This window comes from Parambassis ranga, chromosome 2 (genome assembly GCF_900634625.1).
Source record: "Parambassis ranga chromosome 2, fParRan2.1, whole genome shotgun sequence".
In the NCBI taxonomy this organism is placed as follows: domain Eukaryota; kingdom Metazoa; phylum Chordata; class Actinopteri; family Ambassidae; genus Parambassis; species Parambassis ranga.
Window position 1 is genome coordinate 15,457,074 of NC_041023.1, and position 25,682 is coordinate 15,482,755.

At 40.3% G+C, this 25,682-nt stretch overlaps 1 protein-coding gene across 1 annotated transcript in view; it reads left to right on the top strand.

The window, feature by feature from the left end:
• The window catches only part of khdrbs3 (KH domain containing, RNA binding, signal transduction associated 3), an 81,658-nt gene extending 61,042 nt beyond the window's left edge, over positions 1 to 20,616 (top strand). The window contains exons 7-9 of the mRNA XM_028399134.1: positions 6,893 to 6,975; positions 17,746 to 17,798; positions 20,047 to 20,616. Coding sequence (XP_028254935.1) covers positions 6,893 to 6,975; positions 17,746 to 17,798; positions 20,047 to 20,138 — 228 coding nt within the window. The 3' untranslated portion in view covers positions 20,139 to 20,616. The remainder of the gene's footprint in view (positions 1 to 6,892; positions 6,976 to 17,745; positions 17,799 to 20,046) is intronic.
• Positions 20,617 to 25,682: the final 5,066 nt, after the last annotated feature.

The following is a 25,682-nucleotide window of genomic DNA, read 5'->3' on the forward strand; positions in this document are numbered from 1 at the left end:
GAAACCCCCCCACCAACATCTGCCACATGATAAATCTAACCACATCACAGCAAATTAGAGTCTGAATGACTTGCTTTATATTATCTGAATATGTCGCGATCCCAGGACAAGTGCTCTCCATAAGGGGCTGACAAATAGGCTCTTGTATTCATCAATGAAATGACAAAGAGATATTTCTTGTTCGCATTTGTTGGCATTTGTCACTGTTAAGCATTCGCTCATATGCCTGTTCTCATAGTTCCCTTCTTGCTGCGCAGCATCGCCACAGGCTTAAAGCACTTGTTTAGCTGGAGGCGTCTTCTTCTATTGTTCAGACAAGAAGCACCAGACTTGCGTTACCTTTTCATGTCACGATGACACACAGTACAGTAGCTGTTTCATAATCCCCTCTTTGTTCCAGCCTCTGTTTACGTCAGTATCAAATTACTCTGAATCCAATTGTTACCAAATAAAATCACACACAGACGTTATTATCCTGTGATCCACTCTTGGCTGCCCCATCAGTCCCGACTGTAGCCAAATCTCATTTCATGTTATTCATTAGGCGCATTGAGATCTCAGTTTCACCTGCTGTTAATCCCACAGGAGAAGAATTAAACATGATGTCATTTTGGAAATGAGGCTGCATTATATTTTTCTTGTGCATTTTCACCAAGATGGCTAAGGAAAGGAACATAACTTCACTTTCATGTTAAATCTAGAGCTGTGTGAAGCTCAATCCCTTTGGGTGGGAAGACCTACAAAATGTGCAATGCATGTGGGTTGCTATAGTTTATGTTAAATTCCCTGGATACAGTAAACCATTCTGAATCCATGCTGACTGTTATAGCATTTAAATAAATAAAAATCTCCCGCAGGCACTTCTGCATGTCCAGTCCTGCTGAGAGCCAAGCACTGTTAATTGATTCATGTTCTCTAATTCACTGGTCATGTAGCAGTTTTAATCTAAATTGGATGTAATGGTCAGGAAAATATATTTTAGAAAAAAGAGTAAAGAAAAAAAAAAAGCTGCATCCAGCTGGTGTTGCAGGCAAGACCAGTCATGAAGATACGATTGAAACCTATTCACATGGGACAAAATGGAAATGAAATTATTTTTAATCTCAAATGCAAATGTATCATCTGTAATATCCACAACAAATCAATAATCTGTTTTATATCTTAAGTACTTATGTTTAAAGAGAGGACTTTACAGACAGTGCCTGACGCTGCCTAACTCTAAGCTATTCCAAAAATTAGCTGTACACTTTCTCTTAAAAGTGTCTTGAACCTTGCTGCCAACCTTGCTGCCAGTGCAGAAAGGTTGCAAAACATCATGTATCCCACCCATTAAGCATCAACAGTAGCGCATGCTCACAATGCCAATTAGCATACCGATGTTAGCATTGTGCTCAGAGAACTACTACATGTAGACTCTTTGGTCCAGAGCACACAGGAAGTCATTCTTCTTTGGTGTTTTTTTCCCACCATTCAAGAACACAAGCTTGTTAAATAGGTGACTCTAAATTATGTGCAGGTGCGAGTGTGAATGGTGGCCTGTGTGTTCATTCTGTGATACCCTGGAGAGCTTGGAAAGGCTCCAGCCTCATGACTATGCACAGGATAAGCAAGTAAATTCTTGTTGCAACAGAGGTGCCAGTGATCAGTGAGTTTCAGAGAGCACATGTGTTTCTCCGCCGGGCTAATTTATTAATGATATGAATTCCCCAGATAATACTTGGCGGAGGTTATTAGACTTTTACTTAAAACTCAGCCAAAAACTTAAGGTGTTAAAATAACAGGAGAGAAAAGACAAGTGTAACACGAAGTCCTGATACTTCAACTTGATGCATGGTCCCGACTTTTTGGCATCCTCAGCCTGATAGCGTGAGTTGTGTTTCTACCCCTGCAGCAGAAAAGCTTCAGCAAATTCCAGCCTGTTCAGCTTTCTGAAATATGCTGGCAGGAAGAGCTGAATAAATGACACGTAGCTACTTTGAGAAACTTTAGAGCAAGACGGATGACCTAGGTTTGCAAGCCGCTGGATTATTTGTTTTCTGTAGAGCAATATTGTTGTTTTGCTTTTTACTGGTAAAAACTTAAGAGCAGTGTGCGGCACAGAGACATTTTTCTGTGAACAGATGGTGTCATAATTTAGTCAACTGGGAAGAACAGGGATTTTTTTTTTTTGTCTTCCTTTCCTTTGCTTCATTTTCTCACTTTGTTGTGTGCTCTGGCGATGCAGGCCATAGCACATGCACAAGTTCTCTGCTAAGTTCGTATTGTGAGAACGGTGTGTTGTTGTTGTTGGATTTGGTACAGTCTGCAGGGAACAAATCCAGCTGAAAAGCCTGCTCTGGGTGTCAGTGGCATCCTATCTGTTACAGTGGTATTGTAGAGCAGAGTGGAGCGGCTGTGATACTGCTGTTGTAACATGCAGTGCCAGACCCTCTGTTAGTCTTCAGTGGCCTCAGAGGCCAGTCCTTATCTTTTAACAACACGCCTCTCAGCTATCCACTGGCATACAAATGAAAGACTCACTTAGGGGCCGCCCTCCCTCTCCCTTCTCTCTCTCTCTCTCTCTCTCTTCAACCTCTTGCTGTCACACTAATCCTGTTTAGAGCTGGGAACACAGCACAGTTGCGGTATTGTGGTGCTATTGTGCCATCCAAGATATTTTAAGTAAATGGTTTACCAATACAAACACATCAGATATTATAATAGTTTCACTCACATCATCTTCTTCGTGTGCGCTCCATTTTAAACTGTTTTCGCACGTCACCAGAGCAAAGAATCATTTTAAACGTAGCAATGTGATTTATAAACCAGGCAGGTTTCTCCTCTCAGCCCTCATGTAACTCAATTATAGAGTAGTTGCTCTAATAAATGGCAATAACATGCCATTGTTAAAGTTTAATGTGGCCCTTTAATACCAGGCACTATTGGCCGATGTGAGTGGACGGCACCTGGATAGAGTCAGCAGCAAGACGAGAGAAGGACTTTTACGGTAATGGCACATAGCTTGTGTTGAAAACTAATTAGGGGTGTACCTGCCTGTGCCTACTGTGTATGGGCTTTATCAGCTATGGGTGCAGTATCTGTGATGCAGCACTGTGAGAGCATGGCTTGACATTTTCTGCCTCAGAACTCACAGAGGTTCGTTATAGGCCACTGTGAAATCCATCTTACAAGAAAATTTGCAAGAGTATTACCCAGACCTCGAGATACGAACAGTGGGCGCAGAATATACGGTCTAGAAGAAGCCCATGCACTACATGCACACAATGAAATATACTAATCAGATCCAAGCTGCACAGAAAATGACCAATTCCCCATGAGTTGAGTCCTCACAGCAGAGGATCCAGATATCCAAAACTGACCAATTTAAATACATAGACTGCAAACATGTGACTGAAAGCAGCAGTATTAGCTCTGAACTAGTATACAGTGTTGACATCCACCCCAAGATTCATTCATAATTCCCTGTTCTGCCATTCTTCACCAAGAAAACCGATAATTCTTCTTCTCGCTGCCTGTCAGATGTTATATCTGTGCATTCATACAAATGAGAACACCTGGTTTCCACAGCCAGAGTTACACCATGACAGAGCTGTGAAGGTGCTGGAGGAGATAAAAAAGCATCGCTTGTAATGTCTAATGTGATCCTGACATTGACTAAATTATCTATGCAATAAAAGCTATTTTTCTTTGTAGGAGTGGCCACACGAGGAGCTGCAGTTTTACTAATGTGCTGGCGTCATCTGTCAGCCTCAGTGTGAGATTATGAATGTGATATTAATGCATTTCTGTGACTGAGGTCTCCATAAAAATGTAGTACAGTGATGGAAAGGTGCTGTGTATTTCTTTATTTTTAACATTAATAATATTCGTTCCTCCTGGATAGAAGAAGAAAAGTTCAGTCAATTTATTTTGTCTCAGTAAGTTCTGTGAATAATAATGCAACAGGAATAATGGACAAGCAGAGGCTGCCAGTTGCTGATGGGGGAGGAAAACTACACTTTAATTTTGAATTGGAAGCCCGCTGTCTTCATAACACAGAAATATAATAATGCATGCATAAAAAATATCACATTCACTTATTATTTGTGATACTGGAGGAAATGGAATTCAACACAGCCAATTTAAAAACAAATAGAAGAGCAGACATTTTAAGGAGAGATATTTCCTTGGTTATAAGACTCCTGCTGAGTTCCAACTGAAACTTGTATCAGAAAAAGTGAAATAAAGCAGAATTAAACTGTGATAAAGGTTTGTCATATCAGTGTCTAAGGCTGGTAGACTGGCTACAGCCCACACAGCTCATTATTTTTAATTAGCCCCACCTTTTCAGTACAAGCATTTTATAGTGCTGCCGGTCCGAGTTTTTAACTGCTGCATACTCAGCCTTAAAGACAAGCAGATGTCTGATCCTAGACTTTGTTTGTGTCTTTGTTAAATTCACTTTACATTTACAGTCTGGCTGGATTAGATGTTCATGTGTGGGTGCTAATGGACTGTCTAACATGCTTGTTCTGAGACCAATTTGCCGTGTTTAGTAGAAATGCCACAGAAACATTGTTGTACTTTACAGGAGCGACCAGCTCCGATCTGAATCGATTGATGTTGTTGCAGTAATGAGACGAAACAGACACTTTTATCTCTTTTGGTTAAAGCTCTTTCAGCCTCAAACACTTGACCTGTGGCCTTTAGTAAGAAATGCATGTTGCATTGTGTTTAATTACACTTAGTTATCAAAGGTGCCGTATATACAAATGTATAAATCTGTTTTCATTGCATGTATTGTAACCTGTGAAGACACCGTGAACCTACCCCTACCTACACACACAATCAGATTTGGGCAAGCCATACCACAATACGCCAGAACAGCCACCTGACAACGTCAGTTGTTTTCCACAACACCGTTTGTTCATGTGTGTGAAATCAGCTGGGTACTGCAAACAGAAGATGTGTGGCCAAATCATCTGCTGTGTGCATTCTGAGGATTAAATCCTTATGTCTGTGATCTTCCATGTTTTCACAGTCACTAAAGATTTTGCTGCTAGCAAAAAAAATCATGGCTTATCATGCAAAATCTGCTTCACCATTTGTCATTAAGAACTCAACATTTCATTGGACGACTTCAACATCACTAATGACACTGTGCTGGTGCCTCACAGCAGTGCAGAGTAATGTGAAAACTCAAATCTTGTTGGACTGAAATGGCCCTAAAGTGTAATCTCTTTAGTCTGATGATATGATAACAACTGAGTTGTTTGGTGTTTATGTATGCCATGTTTCCTGACAAAAGGTCAGCTCGGTTATCTCTCAGTTATTCTGTGTGTCAGAACCACTCATCTTAATCTGTGCAAAGTGTATGTGGGCTGCATGGACAGTATAGAGCACCAGCATCCCTATGTCAGCTTGGTACTTGCTTCTTGGCCCTTTTTTTGAGTTAAGTAAGTTAAGTACAACAAATTCAAAATTCAGCGATAGCTGCAATAAATCTAATAGAAAATCTGCAGCTGCAACATCTGAGGTTGACAGGCAGTGTGGGCTCAAAATCTCAATCCAGGACTGCCTATACAAACACAAAAGTCACAAAGATTTCACTTCCTTTCTAATTGGCTTCTACAGCTGGCTCCCACTGAAATAATATCCACTGTACTATATATTTTGTGTCACCATTTAAAAAAAAAAACTATTATCAGAATAAATCCAGTTCCAACACTTCCTCTGCCTGTAAAAATGTGTTTTTAATTACTTCCCTTTTGACAAAATTGCACTGCCTTCTAAGAACTGCTGCTCCTATTATTTTTAAATGGAGGTTCAAGGGTTTTAATATTGTCAAAAGTACAGTTGTTGACAGAACGTAGCTGCTGCCTTAGCACGGGGAATTGTTGACTTTGCAAAAGCTTGTTTAACTGCAGAATTACAAATGCCAGGAGGCACTTGAATTCCCTTTAAGCTACCTCTAGACAAATACAAGAGAACTGCAAAGACCTCCACAGAAATAGTACTCCCACACACACAAACAACAACACAACAAACAAGTCTGGAAAAGCAGCCCAATGGGATGACCAAGGAGAGGTTTAAACATATTCCATATGAAGCAGATTCCTTAAACGTAGCTGCCAGATCTCCCCCTGAATTGAACAAATGTAAGCAACCCATATTTTACCCGGAAACAAGGCAGACGTGCTGCATGCGGGTCTCTTTATGGAGAGTTATATGTAGTTCCTTCACCCATACTTAGTTTCCGAAGGATTAAAGATAAAAGACTCGATTCAAACACTGTCATTTGGCAAATGCATGTTTCTAATCAGGAATTAAGGCCTTAATAATAACATGGATGTGATGAGCATTTTCTTCTGCTGCTAAATCTTACAGACGTTCGTTTCAAGCATGCAAATAAGGGGCAGATGGAATTAGCCAAGAAGTGCATGGGGGATGAGAGATGTGTCGCTAGGGGTCGACGCCTTTTGTGGAACATAAGTCCCATTTATCCTAAATTAGGACGGGTGCGGCACTGGGTCTCTTTGATGTTCCTCTTGGTGGGGGTCTGGATGGAGTGCAGAGGCGGGGCGGGGCAGATTGCTCCAGCACAAACAGATGTTGAGGGCTCATCCTTTGAGGTGGTGATGAAACGTAGCCGCAGCGAGAGTCTTTACATCCCGCTGTTGCACAGTTGACACTGAGACAAGGGCACGACTGCAGTTGCCACTCTAATGTCCCTGTGTATGGGCTTCTATAGCAATGGCAGATGAAGCATTGTGACCCATATATTTGAAGGCTTTAATGCATACTGATTATAAAAAAAAAAAAACAGATGTATTGTTGAATGCCATGAAGCCATATGAGAACAATTGCTGGATGTTGCATCATCTAACTGCGTGAATTTTGTCTGTTACTCTAGGAGTACGATGACGGCTACGGAACAGCTTACGACGACCAAGGATATGAATCGTATGACAACAACTACAGCAATCAAGGACAGAAGTAAGTTTTGAGTTTTTCCTGAATTGTTACCTTTATCGTAATTGTGTTGGAAACTTTTTTGGCTTTAGTAAAAAAACACGATAACCCCTAGAGGGTGCTGTCACAATAGATTGGAGAGAGTTTTTATCCTAAACATGTACCAAAGCATCATCTTTCAGCCACAGATAGCTTTTGTTTAACAAAGTCATAAAGACTGAACCATACGACTCACAGGTAATGCTGGCTAACTTATAGTAATGGAGCTTTTAGCTGCTTTAGGGTATTATCGGGTAATGGTATGAGTTGGGTGAGACCACTATTGTAAGCCTTAGGCAAGCTTGTGTAACTTAATGGAGGTGTCTGTAACTCTGCTCCTGAGCTTTGTTTTTGTGAAAACAAAGATCCAAACAGTCTCCCACAGCGTAGTCTGCCAATTTTAAATATAAACAGATGTATCGCCCTTTTATATTTCAAAGCAGGATAGATAAAATATTTTACGTCAAGCATGTAAAATATTTTATCTCCTAGGTCACTACTACTTAGCTCCTAGGTCACTACCTACCTACAGTTTAGCTGGCACTGAAATCCTCATTGTAAAAAAGTTTAATATTACTACCCTGTGTGTGACAGAGGTAGCATTCAGTTGTCATATAAATAATAGAGTGAACAATATTATTTGTACCACTGGGGGATTCCTTAAAGTAAGAGCGACACATCTCTGCAGAGGGTGATAATATTAAGCAGTACTGCCAACTACATTCTCATAAATAAAAGGCATAAATAACTCAGAAATTAAAACTGGGTTATCGTGATGTGCTCTTTAGATTTCCTACCAGGGCAGAAAAACATGAAAATAACAGCGCTTTAAACAGCTCCAGTGAGTGCACTGAATTAAAAAGCACTTGAATATGCAATGAGTTGCATTTATGAGTCTCAAAGTATAAAATCTAAGTTTGCGAGCAGCATCTGAGGGCTTGTGGGTTCGCTGTGGTCTGAGCCTTTGGCCTTGAGTGAGAGTAAATGCAGTAACATTAAGATTTTTGGAAGTCTAGAAGGTTGAGAACAGCTGGATAATTGTGCATGAGATGCTAGGAGTCATTTATGCTGACTTTCTGCCATGTTTAAAAAGAACCTAAGAGTGAAATATTTCCACTAACCTTTGAGTCTGCTTTAAAAAAAGCAGAATTTAACTGTTTCTAGTTTCTGTTTCTAGCCTGTTTCTACTTAGGCAGGTGTAGAAGATCTAAACAGCCAAAGCTAATCTTTGGATCTTAAAATAGACCTCGTTTTAATGACTCAATGATATAATCACAGCATCCTCTGAGGAATTCATTGTGATAAACATATTATCTCTGTTTTAATCGCCTCTTAAAAATATCTGGATAAAGGTGCATCCTCTTCAATCTGTCACTGTGAAATAAAACCTTAGTGGTATGCTGCTCTGTTCAACAGAGGGTCCTGGACGGCTAAATGCAGAATATTGATTTTCTTATATCCAGACGAGCTATAACACTCTCCGAGCCACACAAGGTCAAAGGCTTTCGCTTTGGTCTCCCACTGTATTTTATCAGCAACACAATGTGCCACCGTTATGTATGCCTGCCTGTGCCACTTCAAAGAAAGAATGATTGTTGTAACATTTAGGGTGTCAAAACTGGACTGGATTGGCAGCAGCTGAAAAAAAGAGAAAGAAAACAGAAACAGAGGACAGAAAAAAAAACATTATTCTGTCTCCCTGGCTTTTCTGAGCAAGGGTGGTCGATGTTTTCTTTTGTAGAGGTGTCAGGATGTATGTCACCCAGACCTCATCCATCTTTTGTGCTTTTTTTTTTGTTGGTCCAGATCACACATGCACACACACTCCCTCTCTTACATGCCGAGGTTTGTGTCTCAAAGTGCTGGCGGTCGGGTGGCTTGCTGAGGGGACTGCAGGTCCACCCCAGGAAGCAGCAGCTATTTGTTTTAAAAGCATGGTGTGAATAATGGTGGTGGTGGTGGTTGTGGAGAGAGAGACAGACGGGAGGGGGTTTGGTGCTGGAGCTTGGTGACGGCAGGAAAAAAAAATGGAGTTCATCGTGCGGAGGCTGGAGGCTGGTTGGACTCAAAGAGATTTTCATGTCTGTTATCTGGCGGGGAGACGAAGCAACTAATAGGGCCCAGATGTAGAAGCCTGTGCCTCCAGAGAAAGCTGATTCACTTTTGCTATTATTTGTGTGTCCTGGATTTGGTTGAAAAATGACTGCTACTACAGGCTGACATTGTGCATGTAACACAACATGAGTATTGATCATTTGACCATAAAAGCAGGATGTGCTATTCACTTTGTTTGTCCTTTGTTTACACCTGCAGGCAGTACATTCTTTTACATATTTAATGCTAACAAAGGTTATGGAACCTGCAGGAATTTACTTATTACCTTGAATTGTTGAATACACAATACGATCCTACAGCACCTCTTCACAGTCCTATTTAGCTTTGTGATGGACAAAGGTGCATTATTTTCACCTCCAGGCTGAAGAAAATCATAGCAGGTCCCAGCTGCAGCAGCGGCCTTTGGGGGAGAGCATGTCTGTGCGCTTGCCTGTGTGTGTGTGGAAAAGGAGTCTCCTAACAATGTTTCTCATAGCCTAAGGAGCTCCCAGTCACCAATCTGAGCTCCTACTGTGTGGCAGGATCTCAGTTGCCGGAGGATAACAAGCAGAACAATTTACAGTCTCTCTGTCATGGCATTACCCAGATGGCTTATATGCTAGAAATAAGGCCTGCCATTTGTGAACATGGAAGAGGTTGGTTTTGTACTCTTAAACTGATTGTGTTGCTGCATCAGATACCTTAATTATGTAGAGCAGGGTTTCCAGTGAATGTAATAAACGTAGCTGCGGGTGCTGATCAGTGCTTTGCTTGTGTGACTGAAATATTTAACTATATATCTTTTATTTTTATTTTTGGAGTTAGAATCCCTCTCTCTTTGTTAAACAAAACATGCCATTAAATATATATCCAATTTTCCACTATTTTCTAAAATTTTAGAGATCAAAAGAAAATCTTTTCCCTACTGTTAATAACAACCACATGCCTGCAGGTGTCTCTTTTGTTATATTCTGCTTATTGACAAAAGTTCAGTAAGGTCATTCATTAAAATCATCACAATATTTTTTTTTTCTTGGCATGGATGCCAAGAAAAAAAGTGCGATTAGTGTATATATATATATTTTAATATACACACATTATGAGAAAGTTGCTATCTCTGTATAGCCAAATTAGGGAAACAGAAAAGTAATCATATGATAATTGATGATTATTGTATGCACAGCTATCTCTGTAGCATAGAAGCTGCAGTGAGGAATATTATACTTAATAAGACAGTTTATATATTTAGCCTTGCATTCTCTATGAGTTGATAGCAGCAAATGTTACTTTATCTGTAAGATGTGTTTGTGTGCTTTGACTCGTAAACAACATCACATGTGCGGAACTGCTTATTGGAATAATGGTAAAATAATTATTAGATCTGAAAGACATGCAGCTCCATCCCATAACAGAAGAGCAGGGCATGTGTAATACTTGCTTGCAAAATTAAAATACAAAATAAAGTGATTGTGTGCGTCTGCCGAATAGTAATACAATCCTAATTTCCTCGACTGTCCAAAATGGTGGTTATCTTCAGATACCTCATGATTGGTTACAATTGTACTGAATCAAAAATATGTCCTAGATTATACAGAGGTTGTAATGTGTACACAACATTACAACCTTTGTGTGAACACACAAAGGTTGTAGTGTGTTATGGACAACTAGTCATTTTGATACCTGTGTGATGGGTCAATCTGTGGGTAAGAAGTAAAGAGAGAGGTTGCTGAATGGATGATAATAAAAGGCAATAAAAAAAAAAAGAATTCCCCACATTTTATCCTGTATTTTAACTCATAAAAACTAGCTGACAGCAAGCAATGCATTCTTACTTTAGTTTAATGTTAATCAGCCCATCATTGATGGATGGACTTATATTAGCAGACAGTAGCTAACTAGTTAGCCTACTAATGAGCCAGTGCACCAACATGTGAGCGAGACATCTTCAGTCTTCATCCACGCTCTTAGTCCGGCAGTACAGTCGTCAGTTGTCTGTCTGGTTTGTTGACATGACAACTTGCACGTTGTTTAAAGATCTTGTATTAACGACAAGAGCTCTCACTCCTTCAATCATTCACGCTACTACATACATACACAAACACACAATGACGCAAGCGATCAAGAGAGAGGGGGGCCTCTGCGTTATAAAAAAAATCTTTTTTTTATGAGGATAGATGATAGACTCATTAGCCATGATTGTTTGTGTCCATCCCAGTTAAGTGTCTGGGTGTCATTGTTCTGCACATTAAAGTTTTACCTATTCCTTCCCTGTATACTTTTTATGTTATTTCACATTTAGATTATTGATCCTTTAGCATCGAATAATCGATTCAGAATCATCCACTGCCATATCGAATCATTTTTTTTTCTCCCACCACTAGTCCACACAAATGCATAACTACTGACAAATGAAACAAGACAACCTGTGTAACTGTACTGTACACACACTGTGTCACACAAAACAGCCCGAACTGAGTAATTTAGACATAATTAAATTTGAAAGGCAAATAAGGCTGCATAACCTGAAGACATGAGACCTCAGTTAAAAAAGCTGTTTTTAGATGCCCTGAAGACATTTCACGACATTTACATCTTTCAGAAGAGGGTTAGCGCCCAGGGGAAACTTATGGAACACTACCTCAGCATGACAGCCGTGGCAGTCAGTCTACAGCTGACTGCCACGGCCACTGCTGCCACTGCCAGTCTACAGCCTCCTCTTACCGTGTTTGTACAACACAGAGAACCGAGCTACCATCTTTTTTTTTAGGGACAGGCAGCAGAGGGCTTTATCTCCAGAGAGTTATTGAAAGCTCTTAGCTACCAATCAAGTTGTAAGGACAACAAGTCTGGAGGGGCCTGCCTGAGCTGAGTGCATCTTTAATTTTATTAGCAGAGAGGAGGTGAATGTAGGGAGGGAAATGAGGAGGATGACAGCTGTGGCATGGCCCTGGCTAGACACTTGGTGAGGTCACGACGAGGTGATCTCTCGCAGCTCGGGTGTGATCAAAGCATTATTTTATAGTTGACACCTCGGAGACTTCTTCCCACCAACACCTCGCACCTTTCCTTGCACCTTGCTTTGGTACGCTACATCGTGGGCTGGATCAGAGAGGCTCGCGGGCACAAGGATAGCTGTGTGACAGCGTTTTAAAGGGCAGACACATCCCTGAGGGACAACAGTAAATCGTAGAGAAGCACTCGAAGGACAGTGGCTGGATTTCTAGACAAAGGCTGTAATTGTTTAGTATTAATTGCATGAAAGTCCTAGACTACATGACTGCTGCTGTTTGTGCAATATTTAATATCTGTTTAAATCCAATGCCATGTACACAAACATGAGGTTCAGTTAAATGAGATAACCAACTGTTGCTAGTTGCTGATTAAATGTTAAGGTTAAATTAAGCAGTAACCCCCAGCAGTGCCTATAGGGAGTGGCTTCTTAATCAGTCCTCACAGACCTCTATGTTAAAACGTAAAATTTAACAGCAGAAAAAAACGCATGTTTACAGAGTTTAGGTGACACCTAATCTACGAAGGGCTCAGAGGGGAGCCAATGCTCCTCAACACTGAGAAGTCAGTTAAGGTGGTTCAGGTCTGGTTCGGGTGCCTCCCTTTAGAGGTGTACATCAGGCAGGGCCATCTGTGTGGAGACCACAAGGGTAGCCCAGGGATTACATCTTCCAGCTGGAGGAGGTTGCTGGACTAGGTGTCTTAGCTTCCCCAGTTACAACTGAGACTGGCTGGATGGATAGGTTAAATATACTTGCATATATATACAAGCAGCAAGAAAACTGGGCTTCTCCCACAGGCCCAGAACCTACATGCATGTCAGCTGTGTAATGCATGATTATTAAGCTTTTTGTCACTTTTTTTTTTGTCACATTTTGTGTCACGGCCCTTGGGAAGACAGTTAGTAAAACAGGAACTGTGGTGTTTTTATTATTATTATTATTATTCTTAGCAGAGATTGGGTGTGTTAGCTGTCTGCTTCTGAACCGCCTGCGGTAGCTTTTACAGACGCTGCAACTAGATGATGTTTTCAAGGTAGACAGCTCATCAAGATGAGTGACGGGTGCTGCGGCGGAAATTAGACCGTCTGAGTGGAAGGAGGGCGGGACTTACAGCAATCTCTGTCACAGGACGAAGAAGCCAGATTGCCTTAATTCAATGCTCTTTCAATAAAATATACACTCTTTCTCACACAAACAACAGCTATAGCCTGACTTGACTTGAAGAGGTAGTTTCTCCTTGAAGGATGATTTTGTGTAGTTTCCAAAGAAGAGGTAAAGAAGCATAAATGGCCAGCCAGCTCAAAACTAGAAAGTATTTGGAAAGTCAAATCTTTGCCGTTGGCCATTTTGTCCCTCTTTGTGATTCTCCGGCGGGGGGTCAGCCATGCAGATAGCTTTGCAATCAGCCACCATACTGAGCAATCACCAGTGTATCCATAACGAAGGTTTCCATTTGAAATTATGTCAGCCTCATTTCATATGAAATTGTAGAAGGCCAAACTGCTTTTTCCCCTCTAGCTCCATTTTTTTCTTCATTGTGCTGTTGTCTCTGGAAATCACTGAGCCGCTATAATCAGAGCATTCGGTGTGGGACATTTTTCATCAGCCTTTTACTTTTCAACCTTGTTCTAAGAATGAAAGAAAAACATGATTACACAAAAAGCATCATAGAAGCATTTTCTATGGTTAAGCATTGACAGTTAAAGCAGGAGGAGAAAAGCAGCCCCCTTTTCCATGTCAGGCCACCGCCGTGTTATCCTCACAGCCCCTTGCCAGTGTCCTACTAGATTTCTTCAAATTTATCACAGAGGAGTGGAAGAGTAATGGCGATGTAAGAAAACAAAGTCCACCAGGGACATGTACTACATCATTCAGATTTAACACCGCCATCTGTTCTGTGGTGCCTATGAACAGCAACATCAGTGCTTAAGATGAAGCATTTACAGAGATGACAGATGTGTTAGAGAGGCAGGGTCTTTACCTGTGGAAAAGCTGCCTGATGAAAGACACACTTTATCTAATAGGTGTTGTGTCTGCTTCTCTCAGACCCACGTTTTTTTTTTTTTTTTCTTGGGCAGTGAAGTTCAGGGAGGCACAAAGCAGCGGACGCCTTCTGCTAATGAATGTCAAATCAAAAGCTGACCTATTTAGAAAGTCAAAGCGCTTTCACACCTATGACAGGGTGAGATCTCGTGTGAGATCTGCCCCGGGCACCTTGTCTCATGCTTGTGTTCATGCTGCCCAGCTGTGCACGTCTGACTTATATCGATGATGATAAATGTAGAGTGCATGGGAATATGACATGATGGTAGTTAAAAGTGTTCTCAGGGTACAGTTCTTAAAATTGTCTTTGTCCTTTTCCATCTCATTCTGCCTAAAGTAGAGATCGCTATATGGGATGCACAGTACAAGATTGGGGACCTGTTGAGGCAGCTGCTGGTAGCTGGTTGGCAGCATTACATTATATTACACTCCTGGTTAATCCAAATACAGACAAAGAGTTCATTGTGTGTGCCTTAATATGATCTATCAGTGTCAAAAGTAACAACAGAAAATACATTTTGTCCCACCAGCAAAATACAAACAAAGCAGCTCATCTTCGACTTAAATTGCCTAAAGAGGTGCACGTGCCTTCACAACAAACACTGAGGCCAGACAGAAGAAAATGAAGGCTTGTGACGATGATCACAAAAGTACCAATTGTTTTTATCAATCTTTTTTGTTCAAGATCTCTGAAAATGTTAGTTCTGGATGTAAGAATGGCTAAACTAAAACAAATATTGCAGAATATTAATTCATTTTAATGGCAGGTTGCTTGCTAGGTAGGAATTGGAAAGCGAATGTCTATTGTGGAAAAGAAAGTGCCTCTAATGGGGCTTGTGATTGGTGACTGGCTTATACTACTTCCAGCAATTGACCATACATATCCAGATCAGTGCACCCTCAGTGGTCAGCGCTGTTGTATGAGTAGCACAAATAAAAACGGAAGGTTAGAAAGAATATACGGGATCACAGGGCATCAGATGAACGTCTGGCAACAGAAAGCAAATTTAACCGGAATCTTTGACCTTCAGGACTACAGTCTCTGTAATTGAGAGGAGAAAGTAACTATGGAGAGAAGTTGTGTAGGATATTGACAAAATGTCACCTCAGAAATTAGAGGCGCCTAACAGCTTCTGTTACACTCTCCTCCTTTGTGCAAAGAGCAGGTCTGCACTGGCAGCTTTCAGCAGAGCTGACCGCTATTATTGGTGCTTCCTGACATAAGCAACAGAAAACAGCAAGAGTTAAATGGAGGGGAAAGAGAGAGAGAGAGAGAGAGAGAGAGAGTGTGTGTGTGTGTGCGTGTGCGGCTGTGTCCTGGTTTGTTTGTGTTTTTTTAATGACAGTGTTATGCAGGAAAAGCCCAATATTTCCCCAATATTTCACCCACCGCACAATATGCCTGCAAGCACCTGTGAATTGTAGCAAATTGATTTTCTGTCAGTCATAAAACTGATGTTTATTTGGAAGGCGACCTCTCTGGAATACACCCCTGCATTTTAGCATAGTGTGAAATCTAATTATTTAGTATCCTGTCAGGTCTTGTCTCAGGGTACACAACATGACGAGCCAAAACACGCATTTAGTTGTCACGTGTCCTTCCGCCCCCCCACCCCCACCCCCCTCTTCTCCCTCTCAGCGGTGTCAGGGATATTCCTGCGACTTGACATCCATGGCAGATGCATGGTGGCACCTCAGCCGCGAGGGCTGCCTGGAAACCTCAGCAGCTGGCCTCCCTCGCTTCTTGGAGGGAGACTACATTAGCGCAGGGGAAACAGCCTCATTCGCTCCTGCTGGCTTGGCATTGTTTGTAGTTGAATTATGAACTGTGTAAAATTTATGCTAAGCCTGACTTCAGGCGCAAGGCTCTTTAGGGAGCTGTCTCATGTCTCATTGAGCCACTATGGTGCTCTTAAAATGATGCCTCTCTGCCCTCAATGGGTCATGTTGGTCATCCCTCCTGACAGCTGGTTCAAAAACAATACAGGAGCCAATCAGATTGTCAAGTTGAGAGGCATTGTTAGTGCTGGGGAGGCTGCCAATGTAAAGATCAGACCAAAATTGCAAGGAAGCACATTCTTATAATCTTTATGGATATATACTGTTCTCATGCAGGCACAGGCTCACAGGAAATACAGTTTCCAGCACATTTTCAAAGGAAGGAGTTTTACATTAAAGGCACAAACAATTTGAGTTGCCAAAGTTTTTTTTGAGGGCTGCTCCCTCAAGTGATTAACCGATGCATTTTCTTATATCTCCCTTAGATATTAGACTCCTGTATATGGAATTAAATACTTTTCCTCATTTTAAATACACTACAAAATGTTTATGATCCTTCACATTTAAATTTACATTTATTATGTCACTAATGATTTAGTGTCCTAGTATAGCATGCAAATTAGCTGGGAATGTTAAGCTACAAACCGCCGTGCCGACAATTTTTTGAAGATTATTGGATTATGTAGAGGGGAGGGATGACATATTAAATAGTAAAAACAATTACAAACTACAAATGATATTAAAATGTTGCTGATGTGCCATTATTGTCAGTTTCATATAAACATAAAAAAACTATCCCTGTCCCTTTTTTAATGCTCATTAACAGCATGTTGTTATTTCTGATGCAATAGCCTCTGTCTATCTGCCTAACAGGGATAATTCATTTTTAAAGCCATTATTGTCTGATGCTGACTACATGCTAATGTTATTATACATATTATTAATACTTTCTTTACATTGTCAGCATCTTTCTGTGGCATTTCTCAGTTAAAGCTGGTTCAATTTGTAGAAATTGATTTCCTACAGTGCTACAAACTGTGCTGTCTCAACCTTAGACCTCTGTTTAGCCTTTTTTTTAGGATCATGCTGCAAAAAAAAATGCTACTCCATTACAGTAAAACAGCATTCGTTACTCTCTCCGTGGCGTGTCATTACTGTCACCTCTTTGCCCTCAGCAGTCAGCCAGCGTTGATGTGGTGTGTTGGGGCTTTGGATGGTGCTTTCAGCTCTCTAATCTGGAGAGCAGAGAGGTGCTGCTGTCGCTGACAGACTGACTGACAGACAGACAGGCGGAGAGGACCCAGCTGTGATGGCTGGTGTCGGCTCAGTGGCAGCCTTATGATGAATTGCCTCTCTTGAATGATAGCGCTGTTACTGAATGATACGGACGCAGGATTGTTCTGTCAGCATCCTGCTGGCGACCGCAAATAAAGAAATAAATAAAAAAGCCAGAAATGAACCGCTATGCTACTATGCCTTCCCATCTTTTTTTTATTTTTCATTAAAGTTGCCACCTCTCATGGATCTCCATATGCAGTGATATGGAACTGGAAGTTTGTGCAGAGACAGGGTGAAGAAAATTACCCTGTAGTGCCACACATGTGACTGAACTTTTGATTGAAAGCTGCCTTCTGTTTTACTTTTATTACAAACGTACATATGTCTCTAGAGGAATTAGATGTGATTGCACAGTGACGAAATTTGACTTTGGTGTCATCTGATAAAAATGAAAATAAGTTTTCTTTCCATTTATTTGCTGATAATTGCAATTTGTTTGCAAGATGTGTTAGTTTCCGATATTCAACCTGCTGTTCGCTCTTGTTTACAGCTCAGATGACTACTACGAATATGGACACAGTGGGGAGTCATATGATTCATATGGTGAGTTACAGATCTCTTTTCCTCTGGCATTCATTGTGTCAATTGTCAAAACAATATCATTTTCCTGACTGCTCTGCTGGCGTCGTCTGAGTTTCCGTTGCACCCAGCTAATTGTGTCTCACATCAGCATGTTTTAGGTGACATATCACAAATTAACTTTTTGAGTGAAAAATTAGGTGGAAGCAATGTCACTAAAAAATAACTCTGACTAATGAGTGGAGTTTTAATATTAAGTAATAACATTTTATCTTTTTCTTGTATTATAAAAACTAGATTTTTTTTGTTCAGTCTACTGCCAAACCGTATCATGCATTAATGATGACTGCTGGAGGTGCATATTTACCTACTTAAGTTTATTACACTAAAGAAGAAGAAAACTGGAGCCCTGTGTATTCCTTATTTTGGCATGCAGATGTTTATTGTGATATTTGCGTACACACTTACAAATGAAAGCTGCCTAGCTGCCACACTAACGTAGAAGGTTTGATAAGCATGAGGTGACATGCCTTGTCAGAGACAGGGTTATGTTAAGAGTAATATTGTGAATGTAAAAAGATAAAGTCATTCATTTTGATTTCCAAACTAGATGTGTTATTGAAGTTAAAGAAGACACGTCAGAGCCCAAACACTATTTTGTGTGTCAATATTAGAGGTATAAATGTTGGCTTCTATGTGCTGATCTGAAAGATGAATGTTTACAGAATGCAGTGCAGAAAGATGAACATATGATTTGATTTTGATTTTATCACATTTTATTAGGTGCTTTTAATACTTTCAGCCTTACAGTCATGTTTCTGTGGACCGTTACCATCAGCTTCTTTTTTGGTATTACCTCCTGCAAACAATTATAAGACAATACAAATAAATCTGCTGTGCATTATTACTGGTGATAAAATCAGCCAACCAATACATTGGTTGAGGTTAACTCTTATGTATTTAGCTTGTTTTATGCATTTGTTTTGCATATAACCAGTGACTGTCTATTATAGCATATTATAGTGTCTTTGCTGTGCTAAGTGGTTTTGGCAGCAGATTTATTTCCTGTACTTTCTCAATTCTAAACATTTTCACTTATTTTCTACAGTAGCTCCTTGTTAATAATTTGGCAATAATGTCTCACTATCTGTGATTCTGCCAATGTAAGATCTGGCTCTGCAATGAGAACCGCCTCGTGTGGCTTTAAAAAGACATGTCCAATGCTAAGTGAGATAATGTTAGACAATCCTGTGTCAGCTTTCGACAAGACATGGTAAGAAGAAGGGCCAAGGTCATTCTGTGTCTGCTGCAGAATGCATTCATAGGGCTAATGCACCATGCTGTCATCACAGTGCTGTTCGTTTGAAGGTTGATCTATCTATCTTTTGAATTTTATATATATTATATCATTATTATATCAGTAAACTGAGAATACATGATAAAGAGGTAAGAAGATTGTGTTGACGGCCTTTGTTTCATGCATGCAGAGGTTTTTGTGTTTTTGAAGTCAAAACTTTTTCTATTCAGACCACACTAGTGAAGAAGCTAAGAAGCCTCTCCTCATTAGAGTTGCACATGGAGAAAAAAAAAAAAAAAAAACCTGCCACATGGGTCAGATAGAGAGGAAGGTACCGGTTCAAAAGAAACAGATAAACAGCACTGATGTGCATCCTTGTTCTCAAAACACAAGGTCACCTTGGTGTGCATCTTCAAAGTGACTGTCAGTGGAAGGGTGACAGGTTTAATTAAGGGGTATTGGCTATGTGCTGCCAACAGAGAGCCTGTACACAGAGGAAAAAGAGCAACCCTTTGTGAGCCTCAGCTCGAGGGAAGTCTCAGAGTTGGCTGAAGATCAGACAAAGGGTGCCATCGATACTGGCACTTTCACATTGACAGTACTAGGGGGTGAACAGAGGCTGATTTGGGCTAATGGTAATTGTGACCTTTTCGCTAGGAGCCACTAAACGGGTCCTTTTCAAGTAGCTATTTGATCCTCTCATTCAATTATCTGAGATGAATCCTTCCAGGTGAAAGCCAAGTCGCCGTTTGTATTCTCAGCTTGCAGCGGCTCTTTTGTTTTTTTTTTTATGAGCGCCGTCGATACCGGGTACTTGCAGTGCAACTTTCCACGGACGGTAGCATATTTACAATTTTTGCTGAAAGCTTGAAAGACTTACACGGGTTGTTATGAGTGCATGATTTAAGTATGACGCCCTCAATCACTCCATATCTTTTTCTTCTATTTTTTTTTTCTTCTTCTTCTCTGAATCAGGTCAGGAAGAGTGGGCAAACAATCGCGGCAAGGCTCCATCAACACGAACAACCAAGGGAGTGTACAGAGATCAGCCATACTCCAGATATTGAACTGTTTATACAACCCTGCACCTGAGTCCTCATGGCTGTTTCAACCCAAGTAATGGATTTTTTTATGGACGCTCCCACCTTTTTAGAATTGAAAAAAACTAAACCGCAAAATAATTCAAATGAAACGGTGATAGTGAGGAAACTGGTTTTCAATAATGGAATTTCCCCTAAAAAAGAGAAAGAAAATAGAAAGAAAGAAACATACGCCAACTGGGCAAAACCTGTAAACCAATTTAGGTAATCTATCCTATATACTCTATTGGAGAAATCAACTGGTCGTTAAGATTAAGAAAGACTCCGTAGTACATTAAATTTCTCTTTTGGCTGTGATTGTGAAGACGAACATTGTATCAAGCCGTTTTATTTGGTAATGATTAGCGGGAACCACGATAAGCTGTTCGATACAATGTTTCTACACAAGTAATTTATCACCCTCTATATCCTTTAAACCTTGAACTGCGTGGTTGATCACTTTAAAATGTAGTAGCTTAGTTCTAGGAACGTGCAGTATTGTAGATATTTCTTCTGAGGGGTAAATCGGTGAAAAATGTGTCCCTTTGTAAATGAAAAGACAACATTTACAAACTGAACAAAAGTCATACTGTATACATATTGTATTGCTGTTTCCTCCCTTTTTGTAAAAAAAATAATAATAATAATAGTTGGTTAGTGTTAAAGGGCTTATAAAAGCATGGGTGTGCAACTGTGGATATTGTCAGCTGTTTTATTCTGAAAAAGCCTGTGTAGTCGTGTTCATTGATTATGCCCTTCCCACAAACATTCACTTAAATACATCTATAAATAGCCGTGCGTACTTTTATGTACACTGAACAAGCAACCAGAGCTGCAAAACTGTTCAGGAGCTTTTTAATGTGTTTGACTTTAAATAAGTAATTTCTGATGTCATTTTTTTTTTTATTCAAAACTTTGTAGGCATACTCATGAGTTTTTAAGATACCAAACCACATTTAGTGAGTTTCCATCTAGAGACTTGTTCAACTATATTGATTTTTGAGCTTATGTAAGCCCTTTAATATTTTCTTCTTTGTTGATGCTGAATAAACATTTTGAAAGAAAGCACTTGTGTTGAAGAGACTAATTATGGACTCATAAAAAGCATCATAATTTAAACTAACAAACCCAAATGAACGGACATGTTTGGAATATTATAGCACCCGAACCGCCATGATTATCATCTTAACAGCAAAATAAAACATATGCTCCGAGGATAAAATCCAAATTAAGACAGCGTTTACTAAAAGTGCATCAGAGCAAACAGCTGCTTGTGACCTTGTGGGTGACCTTGGTAATCTGATAAGAAAAAAAGGTTTCCTATTTGTATTGAACGCTACGAGCATTTTGTAGAAAATCTCTACCGACTGAGATTTAGAGGATTTAGTGATAACGCTGTCGCCATTCTTGAAACTCTATCCGGTCTGTTTGCTCACATAATTCGGTGTGAAGCCTACGCCGGTCACGTCGAGCATCATCAGTAAACATGCATTAACTTTGTGAGTGTTTACCCTGATGGGGGAAATAAAAGCCTCCTCGACCTCTTCTATGGGTCTGTGTTATTCAGTTTAGTGAGGGAGGGTGGGGGTGTGCGGGGGTGGGTGGGAGTGACGCTGGGTTGGGCTGATGGGGACGAGTTCTCTCTCTCTTCTTGTTTTGCTCTTTCTGTTCTCCTCCGGTCATGTGACCCTCTCCCAGTCATTTAAAGAGCCTGCCTCTGCCCCGTCCATTATAGAGACTCTAAATGACCCCCAGCTGACCTCCGCAGAGAGAGGATGGCAGTAGCCGTTTAAAAAGACCTCCATCCCAAACAAGGTAAACAATCTGACCCAGTTTAACCTCTCCCATAACGTAGTTGCTAATAAACCCTCTCTAAACTTCAATGTAATGTTTTCCTGTCTCTGTTAAGTCCGTAATCTAGCCACAAAGCTGAAAATAATAACACAAAAAAACTGTAAAAAAGTGTGATAAATAGCAGTAATATGTATAGTGAAATAACTTTATTCTAAGACATTGATAAAATACTTCCTGTTACAATAATTGAATCAGAAAATGTGATTTTTGTTTTTTTTACATCATTAGTTGTTAAAGCATGTTTTTTACGATGTGGACTTGCATGGTCATAGTGTTGTTTATATTCATTTCTAGGTCCGAGGCCAGGCTACACAGAGCCATCCATCTAATAACCTCTCTGGCGCTAAAGGTATGTGGCTGATGATGTTCTGCATGTAAACATTAAAAAGATATCGAAATGACGAGGTCAAACAAGGGGCAAGAGCGAGATTGGCGAACCTCAGAAAGTATTGAAAAGCTTCCAGCATAAAGCGTGCCAATGGCTTTAATTTCACAGTGCGCTCGGTTATTAAAAGATGCATGTTATGTCTGATGTTTTTTTTATTCGTGTCATGTCAAAGTCAATCTGTGGGGTCGGGTAAGGTTCATGGTTGATCTGGTGGTCGCTAGGAGTGGTTTCAAAGGTTCCGATAAGTCTGCAGAATAATTAGCAATAGCTTAGTTTTAGTGTTCTTCAGCACATGTACAGTGTAATCCTGCAAAGATACAGCGCAGTGTTAGATGATGCAGCTTGTATGTCAAATATGGGTCAAAATCAATACCTGAAAGCTACTATATTTGGATACTTTTCCTGAAAAGCTTCCAAAAAATGTGAAGGAAATTACATTTATTTATTTAATAGGTCTTCTAATTATTAAAAAGTGCATGTAATGCATCTGGTGTTAAGATAAAAATATACTGAGGTGAAGGCGAGGTCCAAAAAAATAATTTTTCAAAGCCTAGATAAAATGGGCAGCAGCTCAATGCAGCACAAACGGTAAAACATCACATGTGAATGCTTGGTCAGATAGACCCTTTCACCACAACAACACACAACACAATTTATGACAACAATTCTCCCACTTTTATGCCATTTCTTGGTTACCATGGTATCCCAAACAATAAATTATACTGACAGTGTGTCACTCTATGGAGCCAAACTTATAATACAAATATTTGGAATCCGACCTTTTATTTATTCAAAGAGGTTTTATCATATGAATGAATCTAAAACCCACACACACTCCACACACTGGCTAGACAAACAGAACTCACCCCAGATAAAGTGCAGCCCTTGCATGTTGGTTAAACCTCTCTATGCGTAGAGTTAAAATGAGATATTCGGCTGGGGACATGCCGTTGTCATGACATATCAAATATTAATGTGGCTCTGTGGCAACTTGATGTTTTCTTGATGGATGTTTAACCATAAAAAATCCTTCAGAGCTGCCCTCAGAAAGCTCGACCCTCAGCCACCACCAGCCTCGTCCTCTGTAATAGCCTTTCTTCTCAAGGGGATTCTGATCCCACTGGACTCTGTGCCTCTCTTTCTCTCTCTCTCTCTGTACCTATGCAATTAGTGTATAAGAACACCCTGTGTCATCTGAACCACAACAGGGTCCCTGTTGCTGCAGGCTGAAAAAGAGCTGACCTGTATTAGAAATGTGATGCCTTGAAGTACACATATATGTATGCCTTGGTTTCTAACGCTCTTCTCTCTCTCTTATTTCCTCTTCTAACAGACTTGACATACGCGTTTCCAATCTGGCACAATGTCAAACCAAACCCTGAACTTCAATAAGGATCTCACTTCAGCCAAACAGTGGACTGCCTGGACTGTGATGAATCCCAAATTAGATGAGACCAACTGACCTGAGATGCAGAGAAAAGTGGTGTGTGTGTGGGGGGTGTGGGGGATATTACATGTATCACACATCATCATCTGAAGGAGGGAGGGGAGGAAAACCCGTCAAGCAAATGGAGTTCCTCATCCACTGGGATGATCTGTCGGAGAGTATTTCCTTCAGACCTTCAAAAGCTCTCTATACATTCTACATACACAAAGAAAGGAGTGCTGTGAACTGACTGTGAACCTGACCTGCGTCTCTCCTGATTCAGACTTGTGTTCCAGGAGCTGTGTCTCTCCATCTAATATCCGACGCTCACTGTCACCCATAAAGAAGGACGTATAAATAAATAATGCAACATGCTAAGGCAAAGCAGCAAAGACGCTTCTATCCTCACACGGCTTTGCTACCTATACACAATCCACTCAATGAATAAATAATTCACTAAGTGCCTTATTGTTGCATTGTTTTAGATGTTTAGTCCCATTGCTAGAGTTAAAATATGGGACAATATGCCAGATAATGTAGCTATTTTTTTCCCCACTTTTATGCTCTTGTGGGTTTTCTGTCTGCATTGCCATGGCACTGGAAAACACCACCCAGCCTCACACAAGAGTACAGTCCATCCCAGATGTATTGCTTAATCAGAATCGACTTCAGTGGGTATTACAATTCCAAAATAGCTTTCTATCGGATAGAGGGCTTCATTCTGTCTTGTGCATAAGTCCAGATAGGCTGATCCGTATTCCACACAGTTGTATGTCCTCAGCGGCAGACAATAGTTTTCCATTAGAGGAAGTGATTCTCTCTGGAGCCTGGGGCCAAGCCTCAGACAATAATGCAGCCACTGAAAGCTCACATCTCGGGCTTCCCACAATCAACTCTCATCACCTCCAGGGGCTGATTCCCCAGTCTGAAGTGGCTTAAAGCGACAGGCTTATCTGAAGTAAGCTTGTCTGAGTTAATAAAGTAAGAGCAGCTTATTTGATTAAGAATGCATACAAAGGAGGGTGTAGGGATCTGTCAATGGGAGACAAGTCAATTTCAACAGCAGAAAACAAATCGATGGGTGCAACGTTTGTATCTGCACCAATAAAGGCCATGAACCGAAGTCTGACTGTGTTCAGTCTGTATGAGATTTGAATGTTTGACATTTGAAGTGGGCATGGCTTAATATGTGTTTCCTGTGGACCAAACAGAGTAGTAGCATTCAAATCTATATGTGGTTTGTTGTGGATTTTGGTCGCTTGTGTTGCTGGGATAGTAATTCTGCTGGGATTATCCTGGCATTAAAAAAATAGAAATGGCTCACCTGGCTCTGCTCAACAGTAAAAAATAAACTGCCTTATGAGTGGGACGATTACTTGTCTTTTTTTGGAATGCACAATATGCAATATTCTTTCCCTTTGGCAATTACCAATGTATTTACTTTTTTTGCACCTAGTTGCCAATAGTGTCAAGTCTTTACTATGTTGAATTGAACTTATCAAACTGGGTAAATAAACTTGTTAAAAGGATTGTCAATGCAGAGCAGCTATGCTAGTAGTTTCTGACAGTAATACAGGTCAATTTAATGTGCACACAGATATGCTGGCATTATTTCTAAGGCATACACTTGGGACACAATGAGTATTGTGTGCTGATATCCCTATCCTATTGGTTTGAAGTTAATATTTAATTTAATGCCAAATAGCTGCTAATAATAATCTCTCATAAAATTGTGCATGTGTTTTGCTATTTTTTTTTCTTTCTTTATTTAATGTGTTAATATCCTAACTACCGGTACCACTGGCTGGCACCGAAAGGACAAATACTGTGGGTTTTGAGGCATTTCTAGCATCACTAAATACAG